Here is an 18,012-nt window from a genome sequence, read left to right as displayed (position 1 = left end):
TAAATAAAGTCAACCTTTTTACTTTGTAATTGTGGGTAAAAATTTTTGTTATTAAATAGAATAACGATAACATGATATAAAACTGAATAGTTTAAGTGCTTTAAAATTGATGTACGGTATATCAAGACCTCTCAAATATATAATATATATATATATATATATATATATATATATATATAACTTTGTTTATTTATTTGATATATAATAGGGTAGTTGTATAAGTTAAAATGTTTAATATATACTTTTCGAATATATATACAAACTATTCAAGTAACATTCGGAATACACAGTCAGACTTATCGGACATAAAATTCGGATACTCGACAGATATCCCCTACGCTGTGCGCAAGTGGTATAATAACGATAATTACAGCTTAATCGCGATGATAAGAAATATACAGTCGACATTCAGTTGGGGAGGGAAGGGGAAGGAGTTCCGTTAGCACGGAAAATTCTTCAATGTCGATTGCATAATGTTCTTATTTTGTCACCTGTTTGTTTTTTTTTTTTTTTTTAGTATTTATCTTTTGACATTTGTCTCCTATAGTTCGCCTTTATGCGGTTTCTGTGCCTGATGTCGCGAAATGGCAATGGGAAGCTTTTAATGGAGATCATGTCGCGGTTCGCAAAAAAATCCGTAAAAATAATTTCAATTTCAACGCAAGTGTCTCACGGACGAAAAAAAATGTTTAAAAAATATCCAAAGAATATCTGAGGGATTAGAAGGTTTCTTTCAGACGCCTTCTTCAAACAGTTTGTCGAGAATGTCATTGTCATTTAGGCACTATTCTCCGGTGATAGGAAAAAGGTGTTTAGTGCCGAAAAATTTTTATCTCAACTGCTTCTGACAGAAATTCTGTTTTGTGCACAAAATATTTTCCGATTATTGCATCCTGTCCAGAGTTTACTTTGTATACAGTCTCTACACATTTTGTCCTTTTTTATGGTATTTTAAATATTTCTATGTTTTTCGTGCGCATTATATAGAAATGCATTTTTCGTAAAAGTTGTCGATGTTTTTTTTTTCTATTCCTATATTTCACTTTAATCAAAAACTCGCGTAATCGTAAACAATTTCTTTTCCGTTTGGTACTCATTCGTGATTCTTTAATTAGTCTGATAAGTCGATCCACGATATAATCGAATAGTATTGCGTTTTCAATATCTTAATGTCAACTGATCTATTTTTTTCGTGCGTTTGGAGAATATCTGTGTTCCAAAAACCATCTTGGAGAATGTCTTGATTATCTGCCGAATAATAAGATGAGTTCTAACAGCTTCCCTCCGTTTTTAATATCGATTAAATTCCACGTTAAATTGTCTCTTAAAAAAAAAGAAAAGAATTCACTTTCGGAGATCCCATAACTCTTAGGTTTTTCTCCCATCATAACTGACGACAATGTCAATTGACGATTACCATGTCGACGAACTCTTTAGAACTGAGGCGCGAAATATCCGCGGCGAAGCTCTCGTCTTCAGCAGCAACTGTTTCAGCATCCGTGCGAGTCGCGACACACGTCACATGAAGACATTATCCAGGGCGGGCAGGTTCTTCCTGGTGGGCGTCGAGGTAACCCCGAGCCCCTCGTCTTCGAACGTGACCATTTTTTCGCGGCTTCTCGTGGCGGTATTGCAACCACCACCACCACCACCACCACCACCACCACCACCACCACCACCACCGCTGCCGTCCAGCAGCCGTGTCTGGCTGCTAGCGACGACGGTCATCCCGGTGGCAACCGGCGGCGTCATCGCCGAGGAGGGCCTGAGCACCGATGCCGGTGGCGGAGGCGGCACCGCCATGTCCGTCACGGCAGCGGCGAGATTGAACTCGCTGACGCTGCGTGGCACAAAGTACTCGAAATGCAACGAGCTCTCCTGGCAATGTTGTTGATGATGGTGCGGCGTCTGTTGTTGATGCTGTTGCTGTTGATGATGCTGCGTCGGCGACAGGCAGCTTCTTCTTAACGGCTGGCCCCGTTGGAACTGCTGTTGCTGAGCGTTGGCGCCCGAGGACGAGGAGACGTTGCTCGTCGTAGTCCTGCTCGTGACGTCCAGCGGCAACGTCTTCTTCCGCGGCAACGTGTGATGGCCGGGCGACAACTTCATGGCAGTGTTAGACGGATGGGCCAGGAGCTTGCCGTCGCCGGGGCTCCTGGCCTGATGTTGTCAGGAGCCGGCCGGCACCATCGACATGGCGATCGCCTCCTCCTCTTGTTCGGACAGTCTCGAGTCGCTGGTGCCGCCTCCGTCGTCGAGGTCGGCCTTGAGACCGGGAACGGCGCCTGCTGCAAAGAAAAGGAGAGAGACTGTGACGCCTGTTTCGTGACGATCATTCGCCTCGTTTTATTCCTTCCGGTCGTGCTCTTTTGCGGAAATTCTCTCGTTTCTTCGACCGCGCGAATTGACATCGGACGTTGCGCACGACGGTAACTGTTTCGGTACGAACTATTCAAAACTATTATCACGCTAATAATCATGTTGTACATATATATATATATCAACATAGTAGTAGTAGTAGTAGTAGTAGTATATTATGACAGGTGGGGACTAGTACAGTCCCTACTGTTGTCACCTAGCTCTCTATTTAGTAACCTCTGTGACCCCCGTTACTTGAGAGTGTCAATAATTTGAGTCCCAGCATTTTCTGCCAGGCTTTGTGGATTATTGACACCCCCACTATTTTGCCTGAATTAGCCTTCTGTTATTGGAAGGGTTTTCTTTTTAAAGAGTGCTAATAATTCGAGCCCAGCATCTTCTGCCAGGCTTTGTGCATCATTGACTCCCCCACTATTTTGCCTGATTCTTTAGACCTTCTGTTATTGGAAGGTGGTGTCCCTCAATATATAACTGCAGAGTGCGTCTTACCTGCAGCCATATGGGACCTACAGTTTTTTAATGCCGGTTCCGAACGGCCTAGATGGAGGGAATTTTATGGCAAGATACTCTCGGTGGGTTAGGCCATTGCTTTCCGAGAGGTGGCGATCAAATAAAATCGAACAAATTCGCTGATCGATAGGTACAGAGAGCAGACGCACAACTCACTGCGCCAGAATCGCACACTATATCAACATATATACATATCGAATTAATTAATTGTTGTAAAGAAAAAAAAAAATCTATCTTTCCGGGCATAACTGACGCGCGCGACGGCCGTCAAAAAAGGTGCGATTTCTCACGATGCTATCTTTTTTTTTTTTTTTTTTTTTTTACGGGAGATTTTCGCTACGGATTCCCCACCGAATGCCTTCATCAGGGATACCTGTACCACCGATAGGTCCGACCATCACGCCCGACGACATGCCGCAGGTTCTACCGAAGACCCTGACCACGCGTACCACCTCCTCCTGGACGAGGTTGAAGCACATGGCGATCAGGCCCATCCCGGCGAGGATGTAGAGCGAGCAGGCGCACAGACTGAGCTCCTCCAGGGTGGCCGAGGCGGCGTTGCGTCCCACCGGCATCAGGTCGCCAAAGCCGATCGTACCGAGACTGGTGAAGCAGAAGTAGCCGCCCTCCAAAAGGCTCCAGCCCTCCAGACGATTGAACATAACTGCGCCCCCGCATATGTACACCAACATTATCGCCAGGCACAGGCTGATTGGTATCCTGACCGGATTCGTCTCCAGCACGTATGCCGGCGATGAGGTCGACGATAAAGACAACGAGCACGGGTGAAAATGTCGCTTCCCATTACCCGTTGTTATATCCTGAAGACGATTTCATACAATAAGTATATATTAATCAGGGATGGAAAAGTTACTTTTAAAAAGTAACCTAGTTATTCGTTACTTTTTTAATGTTAAAACAAGATTAAAAATTGAATAAAAGATATATATACTTTTGTAATACATTTTATTTAAAAAATTAATAATTAAAATATTAATAAAATAATCTTTTTTTAATCTTTCATTTTAAATTTGTAAAATCATAAATAATAAGGGAAAAATTTTTAAATACTCAAAGTATAAATAAAAAAATTTCAGTTTGCATTAAATTTATAACTATAATCAATTATACACGATATATTTTTTGTACTCTCATAATTATGATTACAAAGATGTTAGTGTGTTTTAAATATGGACCTATATGAATATCTGTTGATAATTCAAGATTGAAGATACGAAAATAGAAAATATAATATGTCATAAATAGGTTCCATATATAAAAGTAACTACGTAAAATTCGTTACCGTTACTAAAAAAATGTAACTACGTTATCACCGTTACAGTTACAGAAAAAAAAATAGTAACGCCGTTATCACTTTGTTACCAAAAAAAGTAACTGTAACGGTAACGCGTTACTTTCCAATCCTGATATTAATGTAACAAGTGATTTAATATAACAGGCAAAATAAATCCGCAGAAAATTATATAATAAACAATTATAATGCAAAGTGAAAAAAAGAAAAAGGGAGAGAAAGAAAGAGTGTGTCTTCCTTTGGAAATTTTAGACAGGATTTTTAAGAAAAATGGGAAAGATATTAAAACATATATCTTCTACAAATCGACAAATTTCGAGATTTCTCACTAATTAAGTATTACATTTCATTAGAAATAAATGTAAACTTTTGCCGCTTAATTAATTTATTTATTAAAAGCTTATAGTTGTTGCCTTCAGTGTTCATTTATATGCTAAATCGTCCTATATCGAGTTCTTGAAGTTTAGAAGAAGAGTTTTTTTCGTCGTGGTTTTCTTTTTACTAAATTACAATTTAGCGAATTTAAATAGCGCGGTGAATATCTCTTTTGATAATATCACATTATCTACATGCTTCTGTAAGTTTGTCAACGTTTCATTTCCACATCTTTATTGTTTCTCTCGTGCGATTAAAAAGATTAGAGTAAGTCAACGCGAATCTCGCAATAATCTAATACGTCACTTTGAAGTGTTAATATACGAAGAGAAATATAAGTAAATATCTTAAAGATGTTAATTTAAAAGAATATATATTATATACATATATATGTATTTTTTTATATTTTTATAAATTAAAACAAAAATATGTAATATTTATTTCAAGTTCAATGAAAATTCATATTAATATAATAATTTATCGCAGCATTTTCTGTCCACATTTTTATTAGGAAAAATTAATTTAATTAATATAATTCAATTTAAAGAAATGAATCTTTCTCCCTCTTTCTTCTTGCGATTAACGATTCATCCACGATTACCTGAAGCGCGGCCGTCGAGCTGGTAGTAGCATGCAAGAGGCCTTCGCTGCCACAGTCGAGCAGAATCGCGCTGCCGGCGCCGCGGATACCTAAATCGTCGCAGGAGCTCTCCCTGCTCGCCGAGTAATAATTGCCGCCACCCTTTGTCTCCACATGATTGTCATAACGATACGCCTTGGTCATTATACCGCCAACCGGCGGCGGCGGCGGCGGTGGCTGTCGCTTCCTCGTGCAGTTGCGCTGCCGCCGACACATGCGTCCGTAAAGACGACGGAAACTACGGGCGAGCACGTCGCCCACCGTGCTGAGGTAGACCAGCATCAGCGGGATACCCGCCAAGGCGTAGACTATGGTGATCAGTCGGCCCCAGACTGTGCGCGGCGCAACGCTACCGTATCCTGAAAACGGAATCGGATCTTAAATCAGGGATGTTATCGTTATTTAGCCAGTTTTCATTATAAATTTGATACACTGTAAACGGTGAAATCTCACACTGACAGTAAAAAGAATTAGTTATCATTCAAAAAAATGATCTTGCAACTTTAACAAAAATTTTCTAGCTGTACAAAATTCACTGAAACGGATAAATTATTAGCAACGACTGTGATACTGCATATATATTTTGCACTTAATCGATTTAAATGACAGAGACAGAATTTATTTCTGTACTATATTAGTGTAATTTAGACGGAAAATTTGTCTGCGATGCCTATCTTTAAGGCCTATTGTCAAGGACAATTATATTTGTGATTAATATTTGCCAATGAGATCTAAAATTTCTAGAGGTATTGCTAGAATATTGCTGCTGTGAATTCTATACGTGACAAACGATATTTTAACAGATACAAAGAATAGCGATAAATTTTAATTGTGACACTTAAAAGTCTATCTACATTAGCAAAATATTTTTTTGAGTGTACATTTTTATAGGAATATATTTTGTCGTAAATAAATCTGAGTCTGAAAATGTTTGACCAGAGTTTCTCTGATTTACTACTTGTAGATATTACATAAGTAGGAGCAAATTTATACGACAAAGTTGAGATAATTTTTCTTTGTTCAATTTGCATAAAGAAAGAAACAGATTGAATTTAGACCAACCTATGGTCGTGATCAGGGTCAGAGAGTACAACAAGCTACCGCTGAAGGTCCATCGTCGACTATGTAGGCGTCTATCCGCGTGATGTTCTCGTGATCGTGATGACAACGGTGGCACCTGTTCGTACGAGGTGCGTCTGAGTCCGCGGGCCAGATTCTCCTGAAACTCGAGGACCTCCCGAGCTGCTAGGCGGGTCCAGTTTTCTTTGTAAAGAACATTAAGATCCTCGGTAATGCTCCAGAGTTTCTCGACCGTGCGCGCTCTCAATTCCATAGCGGCGGAATCATTTTCCAGGTTCGGTAGCACGTAGGAACCACCGTCGGGTTTCGAGGACGCGACCTCAGTAGTTGAATCCTGTGTAAAAAAGACATGGACCTGATTACATAATTCAATAACATAATTTCTTTCTTTCGAATCTCGAAAAGAGAACGAGTATTTTCTGTACCTTTTTTAATGCTAAATTTAATTCTGAGCTCCATAATAAATTGAAAATAACATTGGAAAATTTTAGATAAAACAGGTATGAAAAAGAACTAATTATAATATGATTTATTATACATATATGACGGTTTGAAAAAAATTGTTTTATTCAAATTAAATATATTATAAATTTCAGTTATTTTAAAAATAATTTAATCTAGAAATTAACTAGATTTGCATGATTAAACATTGCTCTATATTTATCTAAAAAGTTGTAAATTATGCCGATTAATATTAACAAAATAATTTTCAATTTTTTCAAATTTAGTATTCTTCGGATCTTTAAATACAAGCTAAATTAAGTATAAGCTTCGTGTAATGAAAATAAGTCATAATTAGCTTTTTGCGATATAATAAATTCAATATTTTAAATACGAGAATCTTATTAACTTATTTTTAAACAACGAATCCTTGTTGAAAATCAAAGATTCATTATCATAAGACTGAAAATAAAAAATAATTATCTCGTTTTTCTAGTTTTTTTTTTATTTTTTTATAAACGTGTTATTTTTATTATCCGCAACGCACATGATTACAGAATCGGAATAAGAGATGATTGCATCAACAGCAATTGGCTGTTTCAATTCCGGTTAATCAAATTTTTCTTCAAATGACATTAGCTCGATTCGCTTCGGTATCGATTGGCGTTTGTTGAACATGAAAATGTTGCATTCCCGGGTGTATAATTATTCCCAATTAATAAATTTGTTTTTATCTTCTTCAACAATGTTCGAAAATTTCACAATTGAATCCGTTGAGGAAAAAAATGTGGACAGCCGGAATCGATGAATCGATTCCGGCGATCTCGATTAAAATCCCCCGGCTCGCGTAAATTTCATCGGCCATACCTTCGACAATTAGAATCACGCCGAGCAATTTAATCAACGCTTGTCGCTCACCGATTTGAAGCCTCCCTCGAGGGCCATGAAGGCGAACGCGCCGAGCAGGGTGTAGCCGAGAACGAGCACGCACACGCCGAGGCTCGCCAGCAGCCCCGGGGTCTTGGTGGAGGTGGCGGTGCTGCAACTGCAGCAGCAGCAGAGCAGCTCCGCGCCTCGCACCGAGCCGCCCGTGTTGTTGTTGTTGTTGTTATTGTTACTGCTTCTGCCCGGACAGCATCTCGGCGCCCTCTGATAATAACTCTCGCCGGCGTTCTGCATTGCTGATTAAGATCGCGATTAGCCGTCGCCGTCGCCGTCGCCGTCGTCGCCGTCGCTGCCGCCGCAGCTGCAGATGCAGCGACCGATGACGCCGCCGCAGCTGCAGCCGCAAGCGGTAACGTTCTAACGTCGTCCTACCGTCGTCGCGCCATCCATCCGCTGCGGGACTGCCCGATCTGCAATCAGGACGCGTGCCTTTAAATGCATTTATATGCATTTATATGCACATAATCGAGGTTTAGATTAGAGAGTAGCTATAGGGTAAATGTGCCAATTACTGTAGCTCAACTAGTTACTATGCCCTTAATTTATTTTCCTACATAATATAATCTAATGTTGTGAAATTATGGATATTAATTTTTTTTTTAAATTCAATTTTTTATGTATATATTAAAATTATATGTATGACATGTTAATATTTTTAAAATACTGAAATTTATTTTAATTATTTTTCAGTTCTTTTTAAATATTTTAATTACAAAAAAATTCATAATATTAAAAAAATATTGAATTATGAAATTAATACTTTGAGAAGTAAAAGAAATTAGGAAAATTCTTTAAATTAATAAACATCATTGAGCATCAGCTTAAGGGGCACACTTACCCTATAGGATTCTTTGTCGCTTTGCAAACGATCCCCAAACGCGTTGTATATTCTTTGCACCTTCCAATCAAATTATTTTCGTCGTACGACACAGAAAAAAAGTAAATGTCAAATCAAAATGTTCATACTCATATGAACGCGTTCATTGTTTCATATATACGCAACAATTTATAATCTTCTTGGAAGAATTGGAAGAAAACACATCTTAAATTCCAACAATATTATAATCTTATTTTAATACAACAATTGTCATTTCAAAAATTAAATAATTATTTTAACTCTAAGAAAATTATAATCTTTAATTTGAACATGTTATTTTCTATCCAACATTTTTTCCTCTCCATTCAAGAAAATTAGTCTTAAATAACAAGAATATATTTTTCTTGGTTGAACTATATAAAATGTCTTCATCCAAGCAAAGTTTCTTTGTTTAACGTAAAATATAATCTCATTTCAAGATTTTTACATTTTGAAACTAAAGATATTGTCAAAATAAGAATATTCTTTTTTTTTTTTTCTGTGGAGAAAGGAGAAAAGGGAGAGATATAAATTTCGGTTACTTTAATATGAAAATGAAATTATTCAATTATGTATACGCAACGATGTTACCGTTACGTTTTTTGTCATCTCCAAAGATCGTTCTCGAGACGAGGTTCTCGACCCCTGTACAATACGTAGGTAACTGAGATAAGGATGCGATTAGATGCGTCGGCGATGCGATTAGATGTACAGAGACAAATAGCTCCTTCCGAGTAATTGGCTCGTTAGGGGTTAATGGCCTTTCGGAGAAGCGCTTTTCACGCTCGAGGGTTGCGTAACTCTACGCGCAATCAACACTCTCGGCCCGAGACTACACTATCGTCGTGTAAACATTCATACAGCGGATATATACGGCGATGGATTTGTTATTTCTAACGCGTCCGCAAACATTGGCTGCTATATTTGCGACGTGAACACACACATACGCACACGAGCACGCACACTTTTCGGATGGTGTATCTCGCGATACGAGGAAATTTGTCTCGGGAATAGATTCTTTGACTTTTCTTTCTCGGAAAAGAAAAGAGACACACAAACGTCATCATCTTTCGCCTTGGCAATTCTCGTTAATCTTTAACATCTTTGTAACTCTCCAAGTTTTAAAATAAAATGCAATGGGAATTCTACTTAACGAAAGTTTGTTGGAGATTAACTAAAGAATACGGTATCGCGTCGTCCCTGGTAGCTCGTCGCTTCACAAAACGACGGCTTTTATTCCGTCGATATGGAAACCGATGGTACGCCACCCCGTTCCGTCAGTCAGCCCCCGTTACGTCTGATAAAGCAATCGTCAGCGCGACGAGTCGGAGAAGCAGAAATAGCCGATCGACCCTCGGTATACTACGTTCCGTTTATGCGTTCGCTCGTTGCTCGGAGAAACTCGTACGTCAGATGCACGAATGCACGATGCATAATAGGTGCACTCTCGCGCGACACAAGTGGAAAAGACGGAGACGGAGACGGGATTCAGTATCCTGAGCGAGACGATAGGGAGACGTCTGAGAGAGAAAGGAGGAGAGAGAGAAATAAGGGTCAAGAGAGATGGGAAGAATGCGTATGCAGATTGACGTGTAGAGCTTTCTATGGTAGGTGTTAGATCTTACAATTAATAATAAATAGTACAGAAACTCCCTTCTCGCGAGAGGGAGGAAAATGACTCGCTTGCTTTGTACGAAAATTCTCTCGTCTTTGTAATGTGATACGAGATATCAAGACTTGGTTCGCTCATAAAAATGATCTTGCAACTTGAACAAAAATTTTCTAGGTATAAAACATTCAATGAAACAGATAAATTATTAGCAAAAACTGCATATATTTTGCATTTAATCGATTTAAACGACAGAGACAGAATTTATATCTGTACTATTAGTGTAATTTAGACGGGAAATTTTTCTCTGATGCCTATCTTTAAGGCCTATCGTCAAGGACAATTATATTTGTGATTAATATTTGGCAATGGAATCTAAATTTTCTAGAGGTATTGCTAGAATATTGTTGCTATAAATTTTAAACGTGACAAACGATATTCTAACAGATACAAAAAGTAGCGATAAATTTTAATCGAAACATCTAGAAATCTATCTACATTAGCAAAATATTTTCTTGAGCGTTGGTAAATTATATGTACATATATATATATATATATAGATATATACTAAAATGAAATAAATTGAATAATTTCAATTTAGCTGGGGAGACACCGACTTTTAATACAATAAAATCTTGAATTAATCTCTGCTGGTTTTTATCACGCGCGCAGTAAAAATTATCACATCGCATCTATTTTCAATGCACGAAAAGGAAAGAGAAAGAGAAAGAGAGAGAGAGAGAGAGAGAGAGAGGAAAGACAGGCAATTACAAGAGAGCAAGATAGAACAAGAGATCTTCTGTCTGAGGGAGAACAGTAGAGACGCACCACGTGTATAAATAGAACATGCGAGGTAAAGAGCGAAGTGTATGGTGTGCGTATGACACCGTTAACAGCACGTATATGTGTACACGTGTATGTGTGTGTGCGTATGCGATGGTTCCACGTGCGAGAAAGAGATCCGCGACCGTCCCAGTTGAGGCATTGTACCGTCGGCTACCGGAGATAAGGCATGAAATTAAATTCGACGGAATGTGGGTCGTCGTGCCATATAGTAGAGTCGACTCCTTTCGCCATCCTCCTGCCTCAGCCTCTCTCACACACATACACACAAGTCACGTCCTGGCTGAACAACAACGTCGGAGAGAGAGATACGTCGGTACCCGCCTACGCGACAAGGTACATTAGATATCGTAAATGCCTTAACAATCACTAAACACCACTAGAGTACTTGTCGTTGTCTCGTAGATACTTGACGAAGAGTGTCATTGAGTGAGATTCCTCGACGGATTTAAAATCCGCTCTTTTTCTCAAAGTAAACGTGTAAATATTTCTATTCACAGATAGAATGACGGATGATCGTTAATTGATGGCTAGCATTCGTTTAGATCAGAGGCATAACTAAGGCTGGTCTGAGAGATACAAGACGTACAACTATATACGTCAATATATTTTTGCCTCAACAAACGGTCGTGGATACCTAAGCTTGATGGATCCTTCCCGAAGATGCCTCCGGCAAATGTTACGGGCGCAACACCTGATGCACGTTTCTCTCGCCCCCGGCGAGAATCGAGGCAGGTTTCCCATGATATAGCGAGGTCGTCGAATCGAAAACACGGTGAATTTTGTGACACGACGTTGCGTGAAGGGATTTCCTTCCCGGAGGATTTTTCCTATATATTATCTTCTCCTCGCGAGCGTATCTGAGAGAATTGTTACGTTCGAGCTTCTAACGCTTTTTTTTTTTTTTTTTTTTCCGGAACATCGCTTAACGCGACGTACGCGAGCAGTGTTCGTGATTGCTGCGAAAATGCCGGAAGCGTGTTTTTTCAAAAAAAAAAAAAAAAAAAAGAAAAAGGAAAAAAAAACTCGTAGGAACACGCTGTTGCAGATAACTGAATGCTGTATGATGTACATTGTCGGGGCCGAAAGCGAATAGCTTTCACGCAAAATACATGTGTGTTCCTGCGCTATGGATGGAATCTAAAATAGATTCTCCTTGTTGATAAAAGCCAGTAGTTTTTCAATTTCCCGCGAATGGATAACGAAATCTCATTCTTCGCTCAATCATCAAATAAAATGTTATTTCTCGACGAAATTTTCAGTATCGAATATACGATAAATTACGGGTCGTTGATTAAAATCGAAGGGCAGAGCAGTATGAACGGAAACATCGAATGCAGGTTAAAACTTTATCAATAATACGTGCAACGGAATGTTTCAATTTTATTTCAGATCATTCTCAGCCGCGGTTTTTTTTATATCAAAAGAAGGCGATATTTTTTTTTTTTTTTTTTTTTTTTTTTTACAAATAACGAGATAACGCCAAGTGACTCGAATATGAAAAAATATATTAAAATGTAAAATCAAGAATCAAAAATACGTTCTTACATCTTCATCGAGGACAATTTGTTGTACGAATGAATCGAGAAAATCCGAAGATAGAAAGAAGCGCGGAGCGATTAAATTAAGGTCAGGAATTTTCGAGATCCGAACGAGATCGCGCCTTTTGCGCGTAACGTATCGCTCGTTACATCAGGTATCGTCTATCGACGCTATTAGCCGATAGGCTGAGAGCCTCGTTCGTTTAATTGAAATTCACGGGTGAGCAGATATCGCATAATCGGGTATGCGTCGCAATCGGCCGAGCGTGAAAATAGAGATGCGAATTTTCTTTTGCTCATGAACGTGCGTGGGATTAACTTGTGCATTAATTAAGGGATTAATTCAGGTTCGTGATCGAATTACATTCTCCCCTAGTGGAGCGGATACTAATCCAAAAATGTTCCTTTAATGTAGGACGCGAAATAACATCGGAGAAAATACGGTGGTATATGGACCGCGAGGTTGCCCAAATTCTCTGTGAATTAAACCACATAGGGGCATGATCCAATTATCCAAATGTGAAAATAAAATGTTATTTTTGTCCCATTTTCATTTTAATGAAGGAGCTGAGAAAAATCGTCGGCTCAAATTCACCGCTTAAAATATATCCGACACGTTCTTCCTTAAAATACAAATTACTATCCGTTTCCATTTTTATCACATGTGAACTTGAAGATGCAATCGTTAAATTGGATGAACTTTTGATATTTTTAATTGGAACGTACGTACATCTAAATCAGATATATGTGCGCGCGCATGCATCATTTATGGATCTCGCGAGCTTGAAAATGTAATCGTTGAATAAAAGCAATTTTTAATAATATTTAAAATTTGCGTGTCAAAATATGCGGATGGAAGAGAGCCTGTATATATTACGTATAAAGCCTTGCCATGACATTGACGTATAACGATAAGTCAGCTTCGGCGGCGAGATGAATTAAGGCTGTCTACGCAGCGTTCAAAGGGTCTGTCAAAAGTCGAGGCGTGCCCGTCACACGTGGGATAGATGGGATAAATAATTTTCCAATATCGATACGTGTGTGGGAGGCTCTCTCATCTCTTTATTTTCGCTCGATGTCTACAATGAGGATACATCGGCCATCGGATTTGTCTAAATCTCTGATTCTTAGAACTATGACTATCTCACATGGTTTGCGAAATGTATACTCTCTTGAATGAAATCGTGTGTATTATCATTGAAAGGTATTGAATCAATAAGTAGTGACAGTCATAAATATATATATCACTGCAAATCAGAGTAAAACCTCACTGCAGTCAATTAGCGATAGTGATTATTTCGATCAATATTTCAGATATTTTTAAATATATTTTATATTATAAACAATATAACATATGAGATAAATTGCAATACATATTTTTAAGGAAACATCCGACTTTTTTTTTGCCACATTTTTTTAGGAATAAAAAAAATGATGTACGCATATATCTATAATATATAATATTCTGAATTTTAATACTAGCCATACATATATTTTATTCTAGATGTGGAATTTTTTCCAAAAAATAATAATTTAAATTAAATAATAAATAATTTAAAATAAATGGAAAAAATGTTAGGATCTTTTGCAAATATATTTTTCAATAAAGTCAGTGAAATTTTTATTAATTTTTCATAAAACCTTTTTTTACTATTTTAATTAGTGACATTTTTAGTTTGAAAAATATTATCATACATTATTGATATTATATTAATTGTTATTCCGACATGATTTATCATTCTCGTAAGAGATATTTTATTTTCTTAAAAAATTTCTATTATAATTGAATCTCTTTCTTTTAAAATTCTATATCGCAAAGAAGCTTTATAATTTTTTAAGATTTACTTTATATTTCATATTTTCAGGAAAATATTATACATATCTTGCAACCTCTTATACAATCTCTTGCATCTTTTGTAATAAAAAAGTGTAATCAAGCGCAAACGTTAAAAGTTTCCTTTGATCGCCATCTATTTTTATACCTTGTCATATGTTATTTTATATTTTCTTCAGAGCTTATACGCAATCACAAAGCTTTATCTCCCTTGGAGGATTATTTGCATTTCCGCACGTCGCGTTCACGATTCCAAGAAGACGCGAGCTATGCACTTGCAAGCGTCATCGCTTCAACAAGAGCTCACAGAGATCTCGGAGCTACCGTCAGACATGAGATACTTCTGATGACAGCTCCCGAGGGAGAACTATATGGATACGAGAGAGGTATAGACTAGAGTGTAGACTAGCACGCATCACACAATTCCGCAGTTACATTGTCGTAGTAATCGATTGGCATGCGAAAGGAATTCCGGGCGTTTAATTGGAATTTGTGTGCGGAGAGCTTATAGTGCGCGATATATAGTCGTTCGCTATAATCGTAGTTAGGGGAACGATAGCGTATCGTGTAATCACGCTGCTTGCCTGTGAGCGCGTCGTTCACTAGAGACCCTAGTATTCCATCTGAAGCTCGATTAACCAATTGCTGTGGTTAACGTAACTGCTACTATTATTATAGAGATGCGGTCGGTTATGATCGCGATGGAAAATAATATTAAGTCGTGCGCACTAATTGATTACAATGGAATTTGCAACGTAATAAAATTATATAATGTGCCTCCCACGTCTTCCTCTCCTAACCTTATTATTGTATTTTTCAAACAGATGCAACGGTATTTCGATAAAATGGGATTCAACATTTTTTTCCAGCAAAAATACGATAGAATTTCATTATTTCTCACACATATATACATATATATATATATATATATATATATATATATATATATATGCATGTGGTTTTGTTGATCTCTAGCTCCCTTTTTAGCTCTGTCTTTTAAACTCTTGATTAATTTAACGCAAAATTTACGTGAAATGAGTATAAAAGAGTTCTATTAAAACTAATTTGAGTTTATATTCAATTAAAGTCTCGAGGATTAGTCGCAGCACCACGTGACGAGAACATTTACGCGGGGCTAATACATATATTAAAGTTCCAGTGTTGAAATTGAAAATAAAGATTAATATTCGGATTAAAAAAAAAGAAAAGAAAGAAAAATAAAAATACGCAGCACAATCTTTTTAAACCCGATGTTATTAACCGCGCGCTTTTTTTTTTTTTTTTTTTTTTTTTTATTTTTTTTTATTAAATCCTGCTTTCCTAACATTTTTCATTCCGCGAGTTCGTGAGATAGGTGGCTCATTAGAAACGGAAGTACGTTTTGAAAGCATCATAGAGACAAAACAGTTTCCGAGAGGAGATCCGGCGAGGATCGAGCATCGAGCGGATATCCATCGACGCGACGACTAGGAAGGAATTCCACCTCGTCGCTGGCGGACCACGCTTAATTGGAATTTATGCGCGTAGTGGTACATAAGCTACCCTATAGACAAGCGTCGCTGTATACAGGCATACTAGTTGGTAGGAAACGCGGTAGCACCGCGTAACGAGTTAGCGCAAGCAAGCAAGAGATAGAGAGAGTGAGAGAGAGAGAGAGAGACAAGTGCCGAGAGAAGGGTGCCTCTTCGTGGTTCTCCCTCCTGGTGGTTCGCAATCGATAGTCGAGCAGCAGCCGGAGGCTTCGAGGTCGGTGCGGGGATCGGTGACGAGAAGAGAGAGAGAGAGAGAGAGAGAGAGAGAGAGAGAGAGAGAGAGATGCTGGACTGAACTTCTCTTCGGTCGCTTCCATGGGGCTACCCAGTAGATGCAGCAAGGGGGATGCTTATTCGGGCTTAGCCATGACTTTTTCACATCTGTCAATTAACCTTCAAATGGAAGGATTCTATTTTTATCTCTCTCAGTTTTCCGATAAGTATCGATCGGCAAATGCGGATAATTTTATAATCGTATAATTGAATTTCCAGCAAAAACATTAATTAACACATACATGCGCGACTTATAATTGAATCGTCCTTTTAATCTGCATATGTATATGAGAAACGAATAATTAAAGGTGTCGATAGAAGCGTTAATTGACACTGAACGAAACATACAAGGGGCTGATTTTTCCCCATTCAATCGTCAGGCTGGAGACGATCCAGCTGAAACGATCGATCGGGAAACGATAGCCGTTGCGTCAAGTGAAGCGGTTAATGATGTAATTAGGGCGAATCGTTATGGCAGAATTGATGGAGAAGGACGACGGATGTGAGTGCCTAATTAGGTGTATATCGATCAGTGTTCTGCCAGAATTATTTCGATATCGTGATTATAATGATTATATCATGGAATTTTTATTGTAATTTTTACATGATTTTAAATCTGGAATTGATTTTATCGGGAATTTTTAAGATAGAATAGATGAAAATATTCCAATATAAATGTACGAGAAATGAAAATATATTGTATTTTCGCCTTGAAATTTTCGAAATTTCATTCTCGTGACAAGCCTTTTATCGAAATAAATTTAAATTCACTTTGCTGGAGTAGGAAGACAAAAATTATTCCTTTCTTCTTCTCTTTTTTTTTTTTTTTTTTTTTTTGAGAGAGAGAAGCTATAATATTATCCGTTACGACTTATTAAAGAATGGAAGACAGGACGATAAATAAGTTTCCGTAAAGCGGAACCAAGTCCACGTTTAATCCTTTCATTCATCGAAAAAGGGCAGTTAATGTTATAATCTCGTTGATTCCCCGCCTCTTTTGAGATTTTTCTTGTCATCGAGAATCTGATTTATCTTGCTGACCTAGCACCGCGATTCGCGGTGAATAATAAAGAGTATCGAACGGGAAATACGCGTGAAGGGGAAAAACGATGATATCAACTCAAATTTTTCCCATCATCTCTCTTTCGGACAGGATTATAGATGAACGTGGATAACTAAATTAAAATAAAAAAAAAAGACGAGATAAAAACGAAAGAAAAAACGATAAAAAAATACACTAAAATTATATCATAATATCGGGAAATGATAACACAGCTTCACGGTGAGTTTAAATATTAATGAACAATAGACAGGTAATGAACAAATAATAAATTACGATAGTTTGATGAATTACGGTAATTTGTTTTTACGATGTTCTCTAAATTGAGAGGACAGACGTCAGACTTCTCTCTCTCTCTCTCTCTCTCTCTCTTGGAGATACGAATGAAGGAAGAAGAGAGAGGAAGATGTCAACTGCAATTTCTCTCAAAGTCCCCTTTTCGGACAGGATTAAACGTAAATTTCGTTACGTTGTCCGGCTCTTGCGTCAGTCTCGCCTCATCTTTCAGTCGTTATTTCGATCCCTCTCTAACGTAACGCGGTAAAAATCTAACTACATTTGCGGCCTCTAAGTGCCCGAGCGAATTCGTTTTCCTTTCTCCAACATTTCACAAGAATTCTCTTTCTCTCTGGACAAGGGACGACCTGTGCACGATTTTTCACTTGTCCGCAACGTATAACCGCGTATTTTTCCTGATCCTTCAGAAATAGAAATTTTTCGTTATTCTGTCTCGCGCAACAATGCCAGACACTCGTTGGATGATGTAGCTTCAGTAAAATGAG

The 18,012-nt window shown here is 38.0% G+C and overlaps 3 protein-coding genes across 4 annotated transcripts in view; all 3 read right to left on the bottom strand.

The window, feature by feature from the left end:
- Window positions 1-213: 213 nt before the first annotated feature.
- LOC140670816 (uncharacterized) lies at window positions 214-2,109 on the bottom strand. Its single transcript, XM_072901611.1, has one exon. It carries the CDS (start codon window positions 2,107-2,109, stop codon window positions 1,519-1,521), a length of 591 nt encoding a protein of 196 aa, XP_072757712.1. The 3' UTR covers window positions 214-1,518.
- Window positions 2,106-7,916, bottom strand: LOC140670814 (TWiK family of potassium channels protein 18). 2 transcript variants are annotated; one of them, XM_072901608.1, is made up of 5 exons: window positions 7,656-7,916; window positions 6,279-6,630; window positions 5,178-5,575; window positions 3,339-3,710; window positions 2,106-2,288 (listed from the first exon to the last, which is right to left on the bottom strand). In XM_072901608.1, the coding sequence occupies exons 1-5, from the start codon at window positions 7,914-7,916 to the stop codon at window positions 2,106-2,108; spliced, it is 1,566 nt and encodes a 521-aa protein (XP_072757709.1). The 2 variants fall into 2 exon arrangements, with proteins under 2 accessions (XP_072757709.1, XP_072757708.1); XM_072901607.1 differs by having other exon boundaries at window positions 2,153-2,288; window positions 3,263-3,710.
- Window positions 7,917-8,024: 108 nt separating this feature from the next.
- The window catches only part of LOC140670815 (potassium channel subfamily K member 15), a 52,133-nt gene continuing 42,145 nt past the window's right edge, over window positions 8,025-18,012 (bottom strand). Inside the window, exon 8 of the mRNA XM_072901609.1 lies at window positions 8,025-8,111. The gene's annotated coding sequence lies outside the window, so the exon portion shown is untranslated. The remainder of the gene's footprint in view (window positions 8,112-18,012) is intronic.

The sequence above is a fragment of the Anoplolepis gracilipes genome, chromosome 11 (genome assembly GCF_047496725.1).
Source record: "Anoplolepis gracilipes chromosome 11, ASM4749672v1, whole genome shotgun sequence".
Classification (NCBI taxonomy): domain Eukaryota; kingdom Metazoa; phylum Arthropoda; class Insecta; order Hymenoptera; family Formicidae; genus Anoplolepis; species Anoplolepis gracilipes.
The sequence above is the reverse complement of the archived record's forward strand: the minus strand, read 5'-3'. Positions and strand labels throughout refer to the sequence as shown.

What these genes read in the sequence shown, in the direction of transcription:
- LOC140670816 (XM_072901611.1), bottom strand. Translation starts at nt 2,109, where the DNA reads ATGAAGTTGTCGCCCGGCCATCACACGTTGCCGCGGAAGAAGACGTTG.
- LOC140670814 (XM_072901607.1), bottom strand. Translation starts at nt 7,916, where the DNA reads ATGCAGAACGCCGGCGAGAGTTATTATCAGAGGGCGCCGAGATGCTGT. An exon ending in TCGAGGGAGGCTTCAAATCG is followed by an intron (nt 6,631 to 7,655) that starts GTGAGCGACAAG and finishes TTTTTTACACAG; the next exon opens with GATTCAACTACTGAGGTCGC. An exon ending in CGGACCTATCGGTGGTACAG is followed by an intron (nt 2,289 to 3,262) that starts GTATCCCTGATG and finishes TTTTCTTTGCAG; the next exon opens with CAGGCGCCGTTCCCGGTCTC.